The sequence below is a fragment of the Xenopus laevis genome, chromosome 6S (genome assembly GCF_017654675.1).
Source record: "Xenopus laevis strain J_2021 chromosome 6S, Xenopus_laevis_v10.1, whole genome shotgun sequence".
NCBI lineage: Eukaryota > Metazoa > Chordata > Amphibia > Anura > Pipidae > Xenopus > Xenopus laevis.
In genome coordinates, this window is record NC_054382.1 from 136,014,572 (window position 1) to 136,032,910 (window position 18,339).

At 46.0% G+C, this 18,339-nt stretch overlaps 2 protein-coding genes across 7 annotated transcripts in view; one reads left to right on the forward strand and one right to left on the reverse strand.

Annotated features, from left to right (window-relative positions):
- mroh1.S (maestro heat-like repeat family member 1 S homeolog) overlaps positions 1 to 6,035 on the forward strand; it is a 43,492-nt gene extending 37,457 nt beyond the window's left edge. For all 3 annotated transcript variants that reach the window (XM_041568230.1, XM_018224007.2, XM_018224008.2), the window contains 7 exons: positions 1,906 to 2,052; positions 2,124 to 2,312; positions 2,752 to 2,907; positions 3,545 to 3,679; positions 3,784 to 3,886; positions 4,025 to 4,090; positions 5,318 to 6,035. In XM_041568230.1, the coding sequence (XP_041424164.1) occupies positions 1,906 to 2,052; positions 2,124 to 2,312; positions 2,752 to 2,907; positions 3,545 to 3,679; positions 3,784 to 3,886; positions 4,025 to 4,090; positions 5,318 to 5,403 (882 nt within the window). In that variant the 3' untranslated portion in view covers positions 5,404 to 6,035. The remainder of the gene's footprint in view (positions 1 to 1,905; positions 2,053 to 2,123; positions 2,313 to 2,751; positions 2,908 to 3,544; positions 3,680 to 3,783; positions 3,887 to 4,024; positions 4,091 to 5,317) is intronic.
- A 6,632-nt stretch (positions 6,036 to 12,667) lies between these two features.
- Positions 12,668 to 18,339, reverse strand: part of bop1.S (BOP1 ribosomal biogenesis factor S homeolog) — a 35,312-nt gene continuing 29,640 nt past the window's right edge. For 3 of the 4 annotated variants that reach the window (XM_041567072.1, XM_041567071.1, XM_041567073.1), the window contains 10 exons: positions 16,177 to 16,389; positions 15,802 to 15,963; positions 15,530 to 15,610; positions 14,714 to 14,783; positions 14,501 to 14,633; positions 14,184 to 14,364; positions 13,707 to 13,995; positions 13,470 to 13,554; positions 13,212 to 13,319; positions 12,668 to 13,119 (listed from right to left, as the gene is read on the reverse strand). In XM_041567072.1, coding sequence (XP_041423006.1) covers positions 12,966 to 13,119; positions 13,212 to 13,319; positions 13,470 to 13,554; positions 13,707 to 13,995; positions 14,184 to 14,364; positions 14,501 to 14,633; positions 14,714 to 14,783; positions 15,530 to 15,610; positions 15,802 to 15,963; positions 16,177 to 16,389 — 1,476 coding nt within the window. In that variant the 3' untranslated portion in view covers positions 12,668 to 12,965. 4 annotated transcript variants of the gene reach the window in all.

An 18,339-nucleotide genomic window follows, 5' to 3' on the forward strand; every position in this document is an offset into this window, starting at 1 on the left:
TATAGCAAAGAGTTAGGGGATATATATAATAAGAGTATAGAATAGGGTTAGGAGATATATATATAATATAGAATAGGGTTAGGGGATATATATAATATCGAGTATAGAATAGGGTTAGGAGATATATATAATATAGAATAGGGTTAGGGGATATATATAATATTGAGTATAGAATAGGATTAGTGGATATATACAATATCGAGTATAGAATAGGGTTAGGAGATATATATAATATAGAATAGGGTTAGGGGATATATATAATATTGAGTATAGAATAGGGTTAGGAGATATATATAATATAGAATAGGGTTAGGGGATATATATAATATTGAGTATAGAATAGGATTAGTGGATATATACAATATCGAGTATAGAATAGGGTTAGGAGATATATATAATATAGAATAGGGTTAGGGGATATATATAATATCGAGTATAGAATAGGGTTAGGGGATATATATAATATCGAGTATAGAATAGGGTTAGGAGATATATATAATATAGAATAGGGTTAGGAGCAGGCCCGGACTGGCAATCTGTGGGTTCTGGCAAATGCCAGAGGGGCTGCTATAAGGTGCCATAGAAAGTCAGTATTTAGTGGGCTGGTGAGGACTGTTTGGGCCTCTATGTGGGCTGATTGGGCCTCTGTGTACCTGAAATGCCAGGGCCTATTTTAATTCTCAGTCCGGACCTGGTTAGGAGATATATATAATATCGAATAGGGTTAGGGGATATACTGTATATAATATAGAGTATAGAATAGGGTTAGGGGATATATATAATATAGAATAGGGTTAGGGGATATATATATAATATCGAGTATAGAATAGGGTTAGGGGATATATATAATATAGAATAGGGTTAGGGGATATATATATAATATCGAGTATAGAATAGGGTTAGGAGATATATATAATATAGAATAGGGTTAAGGGATATATATATATATAATAAGAGTATAGAATAGGGTTAGGGATACAGAATGTCATGTATAGAGATATATTTATAATAAGAGTATAGAATAAGGTTAGGGGATATATAAATATATAGCATAGGGATAGGAGAGATAAAATGTCGGGGTCCTGTTACTTCTGGCTTGGGGGTGCAGGAGACGCTAGAAGTTTCCAGGATAATTCCCTTTAACAAACGGAGACAAAGAACTTGCATCACGGCTGAGCGGAGCCAAGGACTTTGGGTCATGGAAAATGCCTTCAGCTTCCAGCCAAGCTCCTCTCTCTCTGGACCGGCCCTGGACTTGGATCAAACCACTGATTCTCCATCTCCACCGTGCTGGAAGCGGATCCTGTAACACTAGTAGCTGGGGCTGTTTATCTGCTGGAGGGGAGACAAGCCCTGGCCTGGGGCCACATTTAGCAGCAAGTTTCCCCCCTTTCTCTTCATCTCAGACCCCTCCACTGACTGGCCCCACATCCCCTCATTTCTCTTTATTATTGGGAGCTGCTGATACAGCAGGGGCCCCCAGAGACCAAATGTGGCCCTTCATGTGTACAATGTATGTGTATTTATCAGCATTTATTGTGCCCTCCTTCTCTCTTTCCTTGCTCCCAACAGTTGGGCCCTTTTATCCCTAATGAGTGTGACAGTGTATTGATTCCCTCCTCATAGTGTCCCAGTCTCTCTGCAGAATGAAACGTCTGAATCCAAATAGGGGCCCCTACTGTCTGACCATCTACACGACTTACAAGGACCTGGCCCAACACTTCACCAGATTTCAGGGAGCCCCAAACTATTGTTTAAATGCCCCCAATCCAAGGGCAGATGATTTGTTGGCGGATAAGCAAATGGGGGTGATGCTAGAGGAGTGTGGCAGTTAGGAGTTGTATCTGCTGTGGGGGGATACAATGTCTGAGCTAGAATGATAATCCGGTGCCTGTAACCCTGTAGCTCCTGCAGAGCAGTCACCTGGGAAACCTCCTTGTCATTGAGCCTCTAATGGACAACATGACGGCTCGGCTGAAGGACACGAGTGTGACTGTGAGAATGTTGGCCGTACGGGGACTGGGCAATATGGCGTCTGGAGCTCCTGATAAGGTGAGACCCGGCATGACTTGGTATTGGCAATGGACTAATGGTACAAAACTCATGATCCTGTTGTTGTGCAGGTCCGTAAGCACGGCTCCCAGCTTCTCACCTCTATGATCAACGCCATGGATGATAGAGAAGATCCGGAGCACATTGTCACCCAAGAGGCCATGTCCAGCCTGTGCCTCCTGCTGCCATTTGTACAGGAGAAGGACATCCGCTCTCTGCTTATTCACACGGCTATTCGGATCCGCCCCTTCTTTGACCATGTGAGTCCATGAGGATAAACCTGGGCCCTTTGGGGGTCTCCATGTTATTCGTTTGCTCCACTGCTCTCTCTCTCTCTTCCCGGGGAAAGAACCATAGAGCCGTGTAACCATAGAGCCAGATCATTTGGGGGCATCTGGGTATGTTCTTTTCCCTCCCCTGACATTGTGTCAATGTAGCAGAACTGGGGAGACCTGTCAGTGGGGCCCATTCCCAGCATCCAACAGCCAAGTTGTGACTTATTTTGATTGGGGCTCAGTGTTCCTCCAAGAACGGCTCCTGGTGCTTCTGGATTTGAATTGATATTGGTCAGTTTGTGGGATGAGGAAGTACTTAATGGGGAGAAGAGTCTGTACCAATGGTCTGGGTTCTGCCCGCTTGAGGTTGGGGGGTTCCTGGGTTGGATGAGACGTGGCCCCTCCTATGTCCGTGTTGTTTCAGGAGAGGACGGAGCTGCGCAAATCTTCCATTTCTCTTTTCGGGAATCTCATCAAGTTCTGCTGTGGGAATGGGGAGGAGGCGTTTTATGAGCAAATGATAAACGGCCTTGTGACCCTCCTGCTGCACCTGCAGGACCCCCGCCCCGAGGTGGTAAAGGTACGTGTGGTGTATCTGTGTATTACATCTTCCTCATGTGTGTCTCTTAGGCACATGCTCCCTCTCTGTTAGTTTCCAATGAGCTTAGATTATGCAAACCTGTCCCCTACATGCGTGTAATGCAGCTGTGTGTGTGCTAGCTCCCTAAATGCGTGTAATGCACCTGTGTGTGTGTGCTAACTCCCTACATGCGTGTAATGCACCTGTGTGTGTGTGCTAACTCCCTACATGCGTGTAATGCACCTGTGTGTGTGTGCTAACTCCCTACATGCGTGTAATGCACCTGTGTGTGTGTGCTAACTCCCTACATGCGTGTAATGCACCTGTGTGTGTGTGCTAACTCCCTACATGCGTGCAATGCACGTGTGTGTGTGTGCGCTAGCTCCCTACATGCGTGTAATGCACCTGTGTGTGTGTGTGTGCTAACTCCCTACATGCGTGTAATGCACCTGTGTGTGTTAGCGTCCTACATGCGTGTAATGCACCTGTGTGTGTGTAACTCCCTATATGTATGTATGTCAAGGTGCTCCTTTAGCACCTGGGTATTTGTGTGTTTGTTCCCAAGGTACATGTGGTGCATCCGTGTGACCTGCCCCCACAGGTGAGAAATTCCTCTTTCTGTCTCTGCTTCCTCCAGGCGTGTAAGTTTGCGCTGCAGATTTGCGCCCCCAATATGAACAACCAGAGCCTGTCGGACATGTTCCTGAGTCACCTGCACCTGGAGCGGGGGCTGCACTATGGGGAGTTCATGAATAACGTCTGCAAACACCTGGTACGGACACATCGGGGTCATAGAGGGGCGGGGACATGGGATGATTTTGGGGGGTCAGGGGAATATACAGTTGGGGTGCAGCTGCTCATTGTCTCTGTCTGTAGGTACAAGGGAACCCGGAGCTGCTCCCCCGCCTCATTCAGACCAACATAACTTATTTCAAGAGCATCTGGCCCGATATCCGTGCAGCAGCCCCCCTCTTTATAGGTAAATTATATATATCACATGACTTCCTGTTGTGCCTAATAATAACCTGCAGCACAGACCCGCCCACTGCAGGGTGACACTGACAGGAGCCATAGGGCATGGGGGAGTGTCAGTAACAGGTGGTTCCTCTCTCCGCAGGGTTTCTGGTGCTGCACATGCAGGAGGATCAGACCAAACAAGTCGATCTGGAACATTTAGTTTCCTGTAAGTTGAACCTTTAAGTCTGTCTGTCACTGCACTTTGTGTGTCTGACCTGTGTTATATGGGGGCTGCGTTATACACACTGGGCATAAGAAACTTGTGCCCCCCATAGGCTGGGGGAGGGGATGTTGTACATGAGAAGTGACAGTGCCCCACATTATTGGGCCATAAATGCCAGTGCATGGGAATAATTCAAGAGTCTCTCCATGTGACCAATCAGCTGTGAGTATTTCAGTCTGAGGATTTACAGCTGTTTAACCTGCTTCCCTGTCCCCCGGGGCCCTAAGATTGTGTGGGGGCTGCAGGAAGCGCAGAGAGGTCGTTACTCACTCAACTCTGTAATAAGAGGCCGGAACTCTCCAATTGCCCAGTGGCTCCCACTAATAATAATAACGGCTACTGGAAACTGCACAGACCCGAAACCTGAGTCCTGTCCTACCGCTCAGACTGGGGAAGATAGAGTGCAGATGTAGAGCGAGACAGAGAGTACAGGGCTGTGTATGAGAGAGAGAGAGAGTGAGGGAGGGAGGGAAGGAGACAGTCAGGGCTGTGTATGAGAGACAGAGAGAGAGAACAGGGCTGTGTATGAGAGAGAGACAGAGTGAGTGGGGGGGGAAGGAGAGAGAGTGCAGGGCTGTGTATGAGAGAGAGAGAGACAGAGAGTACAGGGTAGTGTATGAGAGAGAGAGAGACAGAGACAGAGACAGTACAGGGTAGTGTATGAGAGACAGAGCGTGGGGGGCTGTGTATGAGGGGAAGGAGAAAGAGTGCAGGGCTGTGTATGCGAGAGACCGAGAGTACAGGGTAGTGTATGAGAGACAGAGATAGTATGAGGGGAAGGAGAGAGAGTGCAGGGTGTGTATGAGAGAGAGAGAGACACAGAGAGTACAGGGTAGTGTATGAGAGACAGAGCGTGGGGGGCTGTGTATGAGGGGAAGGAGAGAGAGTGCAGGGCTGTGTATGAGAGAGACAGAGACAGAGAGTGCAGGGCTGTGTATGAGAGAGAGAGACAGAGAGTACAGGGTAGTGTTTGAGAGAGACAGAGAGTACAGGGCTGTGTATGAGAGAGAGAGACAGAGAGTACAGGGTAGTGTATGAGAGAGAGAGCGTGGGGGGCTGTGTGTGAGGGGAAGGAGAGAGAGTGCAGGGCAGAGGCAGTTGCAGAGTTGGGGGAGGGGTAACTGGATGACAGTCGGTTCTGTTTGGACTTATTTTTCTCTTCTATTCCAGCGCTGATTGTTCTGCTGAAGGACCCGCACCCCTCAGTCCGAGTTAAAGCCTCTGAGACTATTGGGCGACTGGTCAGGTTCGTGTAGTGGCAACAGATCTGAGTGGCCCCCGGGGGCATTACACACACTCAGCCCACACTCACACTCAGCTGAGCGCTCACTAAGGAAAATGGTAGTGGGGCAGCCATCTTGGCACCACCTGCCCTGCCAACTGTGCGTTTAGTCTCTTGTGTGAGAACATTCCAGAAACTGTACGGCCACTCCCAAACTGTGGCATTCTGGGACTTCACTGACGCTCCTATTGGTCCCTGGGAATGACAGACAGGTCCCATGTTGCCCCTCACAGGCTGGGCCCTTCACTACATTCATAGGTGCATGGGGCCCCTTTAGTACACGGCCCTTTGGCTCCCAGAGGGCCCCTCATTTGCTGCTTTTAATCTCACCGTTGCACCACAGACCCCCCCCCCAGTTTCCACTGTTGCCCCCGTCCAGGTACCGAGATTTTGATTGGCGGGTGCAGACTCAAGCTCTGATTGGTGGGTGGGCACATTAACCTGTAAGTGGCGGGTCAGCCCAATGTACAGGGAGGTGGGTGGCAGGCGTTTTATAGTTGGTGCTGCTTGGGTCTTCCAGGTGTGCAGGGAGTTGCAGGGGGTTCAGGTTTTGCCCAATCAATGGGTTTTGAGAATAAAGAGACGTGAGAGATTTTGGAACACAAATTAACTGTTTGGTCTGTCTCTGTGTCCCCTGGGGCCCCAGTTTTACATCTCATGACATTGGCCCTTACATGTATTTAGGGGCCACAGATTGGGGAAATGAACAACAAAATGCTCAGCCAATAGGAGCCTGCCTACAACCTTGTACTTGGATCAGCCAATGAGAATAGTTTCCTGCTCAGCTGCTTTGTACCGAGTGTTCAAAGGGGAAGTAGAACATCCCCAAAAACTAAATGTTATTATAGGGTGGGGGGGGGTTATCCAATGACAATCAGCCTTTGCAGCCTCACTCTCATCCAATCAGGGGTCAGTCTAATGGTGATGGAGTGTCTCCACGAGGCCCAATATAAACTGAGAGCTCAGGATCTGGTCTGCACCAAAGGGACCCCAAGGAGGGGGAGATAAACTTGGGGTACACAGAGACAATACAACACCCCCAGAACATTGTGTCAACATGACAAGTCTGTGGGCTCCCCAGGGGCCAAAATACCCCCCCCCCCCCCGTTACCTACAGTCCAGAGTCCAGTGAATGACTCATGAGCCATAGTGGCCCCCGCAGGCCGATTTACCTTCTCCCCAGTCACAGTGCTGATACCCCAATTTATTGAGAGAGGGACATTGTGGGGAAGGGAAGTCTGGCGCACTTGGCAGTGTGAACCCCCTGCTTTTGCCTCTGGGGACCCTGAGCTGCAAGTGGGGGGCCAGTGACCAGAACATGTTCTGTTGGGCCTCAGCACAGTGTTTAGTGTTGGGGGGTTCCTTCCTGTAGGATCCCTGCCCCCCTCCCATTCTCTTCAGCCCGGGCAATAATTCATTGGGGCACCCGCTGCTCTTGCCCCTCTATTCATTTAGTAAAATAATGGTACTGCCAGTGGGTGAGTGTAACTAACTGCCAACTGCTGTGCAACTGCCAACTGCTGTGTAACTAACTGCCGTGTAACTAACTGCCGTGTAACTAACTGCCGTGTAACTAACTGCCGTGTAACTAACTGCCGTGTAACTAACTGCCGTGTAACTAACTGCTCTGCAACTGCCAACTGCTGTGCAACCAACTGCTGGGACAGACAGACTCAGTATGTGGGAGGTCACACAGTGGCTGAGTTTAGACAGTGACACAATCAGTTTTATCCTTATGATAAAATCATTGTTAGTTCTGGTGATGCCGCACTGAACATAACGACTGATACTACTGATTCAGGATGAGTTCACACACACACACGCTCACACACACACACACACACGCTCACACACACACACACACACTTTGGTCAAACCCCTAAATCCTTTGTGAAAGATTTGGCTAAATACTGAAACAAATCCTCATATGCAAATGTTTTAACTTCCTTGTTTTGTGATGAAAAGTCACATGATATTAAAGGAGAACTAAACCCTAAAAAGGAATGTGACTAAAAATGGCCTATTTTCTATAGTGAACTTATTGCACGAGGCTAAAGTTTGAGCTTGTCAATAGCAGCAATGATCCAGGACTTCAAACTTGTCACAGGGGGTCACCATCTTGGAAAGTGTCTGTGACACTCACATGCTCAGTGGGCTCTGATTGGCTGTTGAGAAGCTAAGCTTAGGGCTCGTCACTAATTATCCAGCAGAAAATGAGCTTCCCTGGCTGTAATATAAGCTGATGCTACAGGTTTGCTGATTATTCAATTCTGATGCTAATTGCACTGGTTTCTGTGCTGCCATGTAGTAATTATGTGTATTAATTACTAATCAGCCTTATATTGTGACATTTCTATTCTATGTGTACTGTATATTGTGAGTGGCTCCCTAAGCTCAGTAAGTGACAGCAGCACAGAGCATGTGAATCAGCAGAAAAGAAGATGGGGAGCTACTGGGGCATCTTTGGAGACACAGATCTTTACTGCTAATGGGCTGTGGTTGCCTTGGGCTGGTACAGAAGCACAAAACATCATGTACAACATTTCTACCTACTTCTTTAGTTAGGCTTTAGTTCTCCTTTAAGGATTTGGATTCAGTTTGGCCAAGAGGATTCGGCTGAATGTGAAACCTGCTGATAAATGGCCAAATCGTGGCTGAATCCTGGATTCAGTGCATCTCTTATACTGTGTGTGTATATAAGGATAGGGGAGCTTGAAAATTTGTGAACCCTTACGCATGTTCTATATTTTATATGAATGTGACCTGAAACATCATGTGATTATCAAACAAGTCCTACAAGTAGATGAAGGAAACAGTTACACAAATGAAACACAAAGAATTCGATTTGCTCATGTATTTGATGTGTGTGGCACAAGTAATTGACTCCTTAGGGTAAGGCCAGACGAGTGAGGCAACTTTGGGCGACTATTGAAAACGTATCACTGCGTGTGCATTAGCGCAAATCAGAGGCTGTTGTTTCAGCCAATGGGGTGACAATCAGGGGTGAGTGGGAGTTTTATTGAGAGAAAGGGGACCCAGCAAAGTCTGATCTCACACATTGTGGATGGACATCGTGGCTCCAACAAAGGAGGTGTGAGAGGAGCTCACAGACAAGTTCATGCCCATAAAGCTGGAAAAGGTCACAAAAGTTTGGGCTCCACCAATGAACAATGTTGATGTTTATGAGTCCCAACATCAGGAGAAGATTAAACTCTAATGTTGTGTATGACAGGGTAACACGTAGACACTGCTCTCCCCCTAAAATACTAAAGATCATGGGGACAAACTGGAAGAATGTTTTTTGGACCGATGATGCCAAAATATAGCTTTTTTGGTTAATTGAGGTGATTTACATTTGGAGAAAGAAAAACTCACCATTCCAGCATAAGAACCTCATCCCATCTGTGACACGTGGTGGTGGGAACGTTCTGGTTTGGGTTCTGCTGCGCTTGCGACTGTTCTGCTGCGCCTGCGCCTGTTCTGCTGCGCCTGTTCTGCTGCGCCTGCGCCTGTTCTGCTGCGCCTGCGCCTGTTCTGCTGCACCTGTTCTGCTGCGCCTGCGCCTGTTCTGCTGCACCTGCACCTGTTCTGCTGCGCCTGTTCTGCTGCGCCTGCGCCTGTTCTGCTGCACCTGTTCTGCTGCACCTGTTCTGCTGCGCCTGCGACTGTTCTGCTGCACCTGTTCTGCTGCGCCTGCGCCTGTTCTGCTGCGCCTGTTCTGCTGCGCCTGTTCTGCTGCGCCTGTTCTGCTGCGCCTGCGCCTGTTCTGCTGCGCCTGTTCTGCTGCACCTGTTCTGCTGCGCCTGTTCTGCTGCACCTGTTCTGCTGCACCTGCGCCTGTTCTGCTGCACCTGCGCCTGTTCTGCTGCACCTGTTCTGCTGCACCTGCGCCTGTTCTGCTGCACCTGCGCCTGTTCTGCTGCACCTGCGACTGTTCTGCTGCATCTGGGCCTGGTCGATTTATCATCAGTTATGGAACAGTGAATTCTGAAATAGACCAGAGAATTCTAAAGGAAAATGTCAAGAAATCTGTCCGTGAACTGGATCTCAAGTGGGCGATGCAGCGAGACAACCATCCTAAACACACAAGTTCCCGTAACAAAGGACAATACAGGAGAATAAAGTGACTGTTCTGGCCAAGTCCTGACCTTGATCCAACTGAAATGTTGTGGGAAGAGCTAAAGGGAGTAACTCCTGTGAGGAAACTCACAAACATCCAAGAGCTGCTCTGTGTGGAACAATGGGCTCCTCCGAGTCAATGTGCAGGGTCAGCAGTTACACCCGGGGGGTCACACCAAATAACCACTTGTGTCACACACACAAATCTTACTGGATCATTATATAAAACAAATACATGAGCAAATCTAATTATTTTTTTAATAATGTATTTGTGATCATTTCCCCTTACATATTTATATATAGTGATCATATCCCCCTTATATATTTATATATAGTGATCGTATCCCCCTTATATATTTATATATAGTGATCGTATCCCCCTTATATATTTATATATAGTGATCATATCCCCCTTATATATTTATATATAGTGATCGTATCCCCCTTATATATTTATATATAGTGATCGTATCCCCCTTATATATTTATATATAGTGATCATATCCCCCATATATATTTATATATAGTGATCATATCCCCTTATATATTTATATATAGTGATCATATCCCCCTTATATATTTATATATAGTGATCATATCCCCCTTATATATTTATATATAGTGATCGTATCCCCCTTATATATTTATATATAGTGATCGTATCCCCCTTATATATTTATATATAGTGATCATATCCCCCATATATATAATATATATATATATATATATATATATATATATATATATATATATATATATATATATATAGTGATTATATCCCCCTTATATATTTATATATAGGGATCGTATCCCCTTATATATTTATATATAGGGATCGTATCCCCTTATATATTATATATAGGGATCGTATCCCCTTATATATATATTTATATATATAGTGATCATATCCCCCTTATATATATATATTTATATATATATATAGTGATCATATCCCCCTTATATATTTATATATAGTGATCGTATCCCCTTATATATTTATATATAGTGATCGTATCCCCCTTATATATTTATATATAGTGATCGTATCCCCCTTATATATTTATATATAGTGATCGTATCCCCCTTATATATTTATATATAGTGATCGTATCCCCCTTATATATATATTATATATATATATATAATTAATAAGTGATTATATCCCCTTATATACTTTATATATAGGGATCGTATCCCCTTATATATTTATATATAGGGATCGTATCCCCTGTATATATTTATATATAGGGATCGTATCCCCTTATTATATTATACATATACGGCGATCGTATCCCCCTTATAATATATATTATATTTAGGGATCGTATCCCCCTTATATATAATATTGTATATATACATATATATATTATAGTGATCCATATCCCCCTTAAATATATTTATATATAGTGATCGTATCCCTTTATAATAATATAGTTATAGTGATCGTATCCCCTTATATATTTTATATATTAGTATCGTATCCCCTTATATATTATATTATAGTAATTCCCCTATATATATATTATATGTACCCCCTTTATATATTATATAATATAGATCGTATCCCCTTATATATTTTAATATAGTGATCTGGATCGTATCCCCTTAGTATTTATATATAGGGATCATATCCCCTTATATATATATATATATATATATATATATATATATATATATATATATATATATATATATAGTGATTATATCCCCCTTATATATTTATATATAGTGGATCATATCCCCCTTATATATTTATATAGTGATCATATCCCCTTATATATTATATATAGTGATCATATCCCCCTTTATATATTTATATATAGTGATCATATCCCCTTATATATTTATATATAGTGATCATATCCCCCTTATATATTTATATATAGTGATTATATCCCCTTATATATTTATATATAGTGATCATATCCCCTTATATATTTATATATAGTGATCATATCCCCCCTGTCCAGTTTAACCAATCACAACTTGCCTTATTTATAAATTCAGTAGCCCCTGGCATTTGGCAGAACCTGTCGGACAGTGAAGACATTTACTTTATCATTAATCAGTCAGACCTTGTGGATTTGGTGTTTTTTAGCACAATTAGTGTATTTATTAGTAGGCTCCAGATTCTCTCCTTGTGGTCATGTAATAGACCTCTGATTCCCACCTTGTGCGCATCCCATTGGCTCCTGATTCCCAGGGCCAGATTTACATATCGGCCGCCCCTAGACCCACTGCTATTTGCCCCCCCCCCTTTATTCGGACAAATTTTGGTCAATGGGACCAGAGCAATGGGTCCTGCGCATCCCCAGTGTTTCTGAAAAAAATGTGGGTGTGGTTGAGCATCAAGCCGACCCCCTAAAATCCTGCCGCCCTAGGCCTGGGCCTTGATGGCCTTTCTGCAAATCCGGCCCTTCTGATTCCAACTTTCTGCGCATCCCATTGGCTCAATTCCAACTTTCTGCGCATCCCATTGGACACGGATTCCCCCCTTACACATATCCCAGGGCACCAGATTCCCACTTGTGCTCTTCCCATTGGCCTCATATTCCCAGTTTGTATTGATCCCATTTGTCTGTTTTCCACATTATGCGCATCCCACTGGCCTCCAGTTCCCCCCCCCCCCAGTTCCCCCCCCCCCAAAAAAAGTCAGCTATCCATACAGTATGGGTCGTTACATTCTCCACTGGCAGTTAGTGAGCAGTAGAAGCGACTATACAAAGAATGATTGTAAGCTCTTCACACCAGAACCAATAAGTGAGTCCTATGAAGGTTCAACAGGTAAATATTGTATAAATATAATTTCTCTGTGCAGGGGCTCAATGAACCGGCAAATGTATCCGGGAATCACACACACAATGGGGCACCCCCAGAACCCCTGGAGTTGTGTCGTCTCTCTGAGTCTGGCTACACATTGGGGGGGGGTTGCACCATATTAAACTATTGGGCCCAGAAAAGCAAACTGCGGCTGTTCCTGAGAACTGAGGGGGCATCACACATGTTAATTAATGTGTAACCGGGTAATAGGGTTGGGGTACAGCCTTGTGGCACCTCGATATATACGGCACAGACCCCGGCACTGCACTAAACCACAGGAAACAAGATCAAGACTATTGGTCATTTAATGTAAAAGTTTTATTGGGGCTGAATATGCAGCAATAGAGAGTGAGGACTCAGGTGAGTGAAGCTCAGTCTCCATGGTAACGGAGGACTAAACAAGAATATTTTGCACCTAAATCTTCTGCACAAACTGCTGGTTGAGGGAGAATCCATTTTTTTTGTTGGCCAGACAGCCATGTGGGCTATAAGCCACCAGTTCCTCTCTCCCCACCCAGGGAAGGCACTGAGCAACCACTGAATTGGGGGGTTGCATCATCACAGTTATTCATTGGAAGTCTGAAATAAGAGGCGGAGTTATGTGAATAATCGGATTGTGGCGTCGGCACCAGAGGAGAAGACCCAGGGCTGAGTGGGATGAAAAGTCACGTCAAGAACCCCAAGATCACGATGAATTGCATGGCCCCGAAGTACTTTCACCGGAACAATAAGCGGGTTCTGCAGGAGATCACTGCAAAAAAACGAGGAATCAGTCCCATTCCTACTCACCCCTCCATGTACAGTTACCCCACATTGATGCCCCAATATTCCTCCCTCACTTACTTGTACACCATGCCGTGGCACACAATAACGCTGCCATCATCTGAGCCTGAAGCAAAGAGCGGGTACGACTTGTGGAAGGAGACGGCCCGCAGAGCTTTCTTGTGATGCCTGAAACACATTGGAAGGGGAGTCGGGATCAGACTGGGAACTCAGCGGCTGGTGGAGCTGACACAGAGGCTCAAAGGAAAGTGAAAAGACCCCCTTCCTGTACCTGGTTCCTCCTCTTTTGTAGCCCCTGAGGGTAGAGGTTTTGCTCACCTGAGAACTTTGTAAGGTTTTGTAGACAGGTCCATATCAAACCAGGCGAGTTTAGAGTCGTAACTTCCACAGATCAGGTTGTCCCCTGTGCCGAACACAATGGGGCAACGTTACAAAATGGCTCTTTTCAGACACATAACAGTTCTGCAAGCTGATTGGCTCAACAAAGCTTATAATGTAATATATGTAATGTCTGTTCACAGTTAGCGCTGCCCCACACTCTAGTCTCCCACTCACCTGCCGGATGCACGGCAATACTGGACACCCATTTGCAGTTGGTCAGTAGCTTCTTGGTCAGCTCTTGCTTCAGGAGGTTATAGACTCTGACGTACCGTTGAGTGGCCACAAAAAAGAAGGGGCGAGTGGGGTGGAAAAGAACCTTTTGCACTTGACCCTTGTTTTTTCGGAAGGGGTTCTGGCTCCGGCGCCTGCTCAGCTGGTGAATGAGGACCTGGGAGTTGCCGTTATCTGGGAGGACGACCGCAAAGTAATCTCCCCGGGCGTGAAACGTCACCTGCTTAACCTCCTGCAGAGACGGGTCAAAGGTCATTACAGAAACGACACTCGGGATTCACAGAGGAGACACAAAATGTCTAAACTTGTAACAGTCCAGCACCCCCGAGGCACAGGGACCAATCAGTGGGAAAGGAAAGGGACAACAGGGGAAGGAGGCACAGGGAGGGGGGACATACAGAAGAAACATTTGGCACAGACCTTCTGGTGTTTGATACACAGCCGCAGACCATTGGAATATTGGGCTCCCTCCACTTCCTCCCATGTGACCGGCTGCTGGACCTCCTCCTCGGGGGGCTGGTAGCCACTTATGTGCTGGTCCGTAGCGCTGCACAGTAACCTGTCCCCCAAGCCTGGGTTAATCAGCACCACGGAGCGGTCCCTGGGGGCAAAAAGGGGGTGAGGGGACATAGAACGTGTGTCAGTGCTTGGCGTGTGCATGTAGGCGTGTGTCTAAGTGTGTGTGTGTGTGTATGAATATAGAAGTGGCTATTGTGTAACACAAAGTGGCAACTCACACACATGCCGCCACCAGAACCAGCCCTGGATTTGGGTTCCAGCTGATACTTTTAACTGCGCCTTCCAGGACTACGGACTTCATACAGCGCCCGGTGCTGACCTCCCAGAACCGCACGGAGCAGTCGTCAGAGCCTGTTGGGGGGCAGGAAGGAGAATTAATGAGGGGCAGGAAGGGAAGGGGGAGACGGGGCAGATAAGGAACAATCACTTACCAGAGACCAACCACTGCCCCGAGGGTGAAACACTGATACAGCGAACAAGATCCTTGTGTCCCTTGTAAATCTGAGGAAGGAGAACATGAAACTGATGAAGTTCTACAGATATGTGCAAGGGAGGAGCTCCGAATAAAGTCAGGAGGAGGAAGAGAGGAGGCTCATCATCAATGGAGGGAGGGAGGAGGAAGAGAGGCAGCTCATCATAAAAGGAGGTAGGAGAGAGTAAGGAGGCTCAGAATAAAGGAAGGAGGAGGAAGAGAGGAGACTCAACATAAAACAAGGGAGGAGGAAGAGAGGAGACTCATCATAAAAGGAGGGAGGAGAAAGTAGGGAGGCTCAGAATAAAGGAAGACGGAGGAAGCAGGGAGGCTCATTATCAAAAGAGGGAGGAGGGCAAGAGGCAGCTCATCATAAAAGGAAGGTAGGAGAAAGTAGGGAGGCTCAGAATAAAGGAGGGAGGAGGAAGAGAGGAGACAACATAAAACAAGGGAGGAGGAAGAGAGGCAGCTCATCATAAAAGGAGGTAGGAGAAAGTAGGGAGTCTCAGAATAAAGGAGGGAGGAGGAAGAGAGGAGACTCAACATAAAACAAGGGAGGAGGCAGCTCATCATAAAAGGAGGTAGGAGGAAAAGTGGAGGTTGAGAATAAAAGGAGGGAGGCAGAAGCCAGGAGTCTCAATAGAGGAGGAGAAGTGAGGAGGCAGCTCAAACAGACAGTGGGTAGAACAGAGGCTCAATAGGAGGAGCCAAGCAGCAGAAAAAGCTGAATGAGGAGGTGAAACAGAAGAAAATAGAGCAAAGAAATTGCACTCACCAGGGACTGTATTGTGGGGAAGGGCTGCAAATCTCTGGGTTTGGGCAATTTGGGTATCAGGTCCTCAGGATCCACATTGACCTGGATCAGACACAAGTAAGACATGTAGCGGCAGTGTAACCTGAACAAGGACTGGGATGGGGGGAACTGAAATCCAGTTGTGTAGGAACAGAACATGCTGATCCAAATGATCAAACATCGGTTACAATGTCTCCCTCCAGCTATTGGCTTTTTATCTAAAGTATCTCCTCCCCAAACACCAAGTCACTCACCCTCATCTTCCTCTGGCGCGGGCACAGGTACAGGTCCAGGCATCGCTCAAACCTCTCGTGGATGAATCGAGCGTATCCAGGCACAGCCCGCAGGCAGTTAAATCTCTGGGGAAGAAAGGGCAGTTTCCGATCCTCTGGGTCTTGCTGCTCCCAGGACAAACGCTGTGGGTCAGAGAGAACATGGGGACAATTACTCAGTTCTGATCCAAACACAGGAGCCAACAGGGGAAGAGACTGGGAGGGACACCGGGCTCCTCTGAGCAGGAAGATATATATGTAATATTATATATAGTCTGATGACAAATACAACTTACAGTGAGGAACTCACAGGACATTCATTATTTGAATGGGAAGGAACATTCCAAAAACATTTACCTCTTCCTCACTCATTAGATACTCTGGAGGGGGGTTGTAGGACTGCTCGTGCCCTGGAAGGGGCAGTTTAGGGGCAGGAACATGCATTTTGTGTCTGCCCAGGATGGAGTTGGGATCTTCTTTTGCCCAAAGATCATAGTAAGTGGCAGTATCTTCACGGGGTTTCCTTGGCTGGATCCAGCCCATCTTTATCGCATGGACCAACTTAGAGACCTGCAACACAAACACAACTGCTTTGCTCTTGGTGCAGAGAATGAAAAGGAGACGATGGGAGAGAGTCAACTACTGGCCAGGAATTGTTTTCTACAGAAACACTGTATTGTCCAACAAGAGACAGAGCAGGAGGGACAGAGACAATACAGGAATGAGAGCGAGGTTACAGAGCAAGACTAGAGAGCAGGACAAATGGGAAGACCAGAGAGGTGAAACTCCAAGAGAGAGCGTGTTAAACAGTGAGACTGTATAGTTCAGAATTTCAACAGCAAGAAAATGAGCAAGACAGGGCAGAGGGCACCATGCAGGAATAAAGGGGAGACGGGATACACAGTCCAGGAATAAAGGGGGAGAGGGGATACACAGTGCAGGAATAAAGGGGAGACGATACACAGTCCAGAATAAGGGGAGAAGGGGATCACACAGTCCACGAATAAAGGGGAGAAGATACACAGTCAGGAATAAAGGGAACGGAAATACACAGACTCCTAGGTAAATTAAAGGAGAAGGCGGAATGACATCAGTGCAGGAATAAAGGGAGCAGCGGATACACATCCAGGTAATAAAGGAGAGGGATTACACAGTTGCAGGAAAAAGGTGAGAGATTACACAGTGCAGAAATAAAGGGAGAGGGATTTTTACACAGTGCAGAAATAAAGGTCGAGAGGGCATACACAGTTGCAGGAATAAAAGAGTGAGAGGATACACAGCAGGCAATAGATAAGCAGATGAGGGATAGCACAGTGCAGCTGAATGAAAGGAAGGTGATACACATTGCAGAAACATAAAATCGGAGTTGGTGTTGTTGGTAGGTGGGTTTCGTGGATGAATGATGTGAGCTCTCTTACGTTAGCCGGCAAGAGCCGAGGCATTGATATTGGCATCCAACAGTCTGCAGGAATATATATGCTCAGAGAGGCAAACCCAGCTGGCCAGAATAAAGAGAGAACGCGTGATAACAACACAGTGCAAGAACAAAAAAGCAGAGGAGTACACAGATTGCGGATATAAAAGGGGGAGAGGAGGATACACATGGTGCAAGGAATAAGGGTAAGCGTAGTACACACTCAGAATAAAGGGGACGAGTATACACAGTGCAGGAATAAAGAGAGGTAACAAAGTGCAGGGAATAAAGGAGATCAAATACACATGCCCCAGAAATTAACAAGGGGTGAGAGCTATACACATGAGTGCAGGAATCACAAAGGGAGCGAAGGTTATCACGAGTGCAGAATAAAATGGAGAGGATACACAGGCTTGGCCAGAATAAAGGGGAGAGGGAATACACAGTTCTGTCAGTGCACCATAAAGTCATCGAGCGGATACACCACCATGCTGAAAGCAATAAAGGGGAGATGGTATACACAGTGCAGAAGAAAAGGGAAGAGGGATACACAGGCAGAATAAATGGGGAGGAGGATACACACGAGAATAAAAGGAGAGATACACATTGCAGAAAATTAAAGGGCTGAGAAGGGATACCACAGAGCAGGAATAGGCCTGAAGGATACACAGTGCAGGAATAAAGGGAGGGATTACACCAGTGCTGAGTGAAATATAAGGCGGAGAGGGATACAGGCAGGAAAATAAAGGGAGAGAACACAGTGCAGGTAATAAAGGGGAGGGAGAGGCATAACAGTCAAGGAATAAAGGGGAGAGGGAACTACACAGTGCAAAATAAAGGCGAGTAGGGACTAACACCTACTATTGCAAGGGATATTCAAAGGTCGAGAACGATGAGATATGAGCACATGCTAGCGACCATAAAGAGAAGGATCCTGAGAGAGGAGGGATCTTACAGATTGCATAGAATGATCAAGAGTTGTTTTGAATAGGGTAATATCTATCTATTGTATGCATGTTATTTTATTATGAGAGTTGAAAACGCGATACACAGTCTTCGCGAGGTATATGAATAGGAGAGAGGTGATATCACGTCAGTGCAGTGAA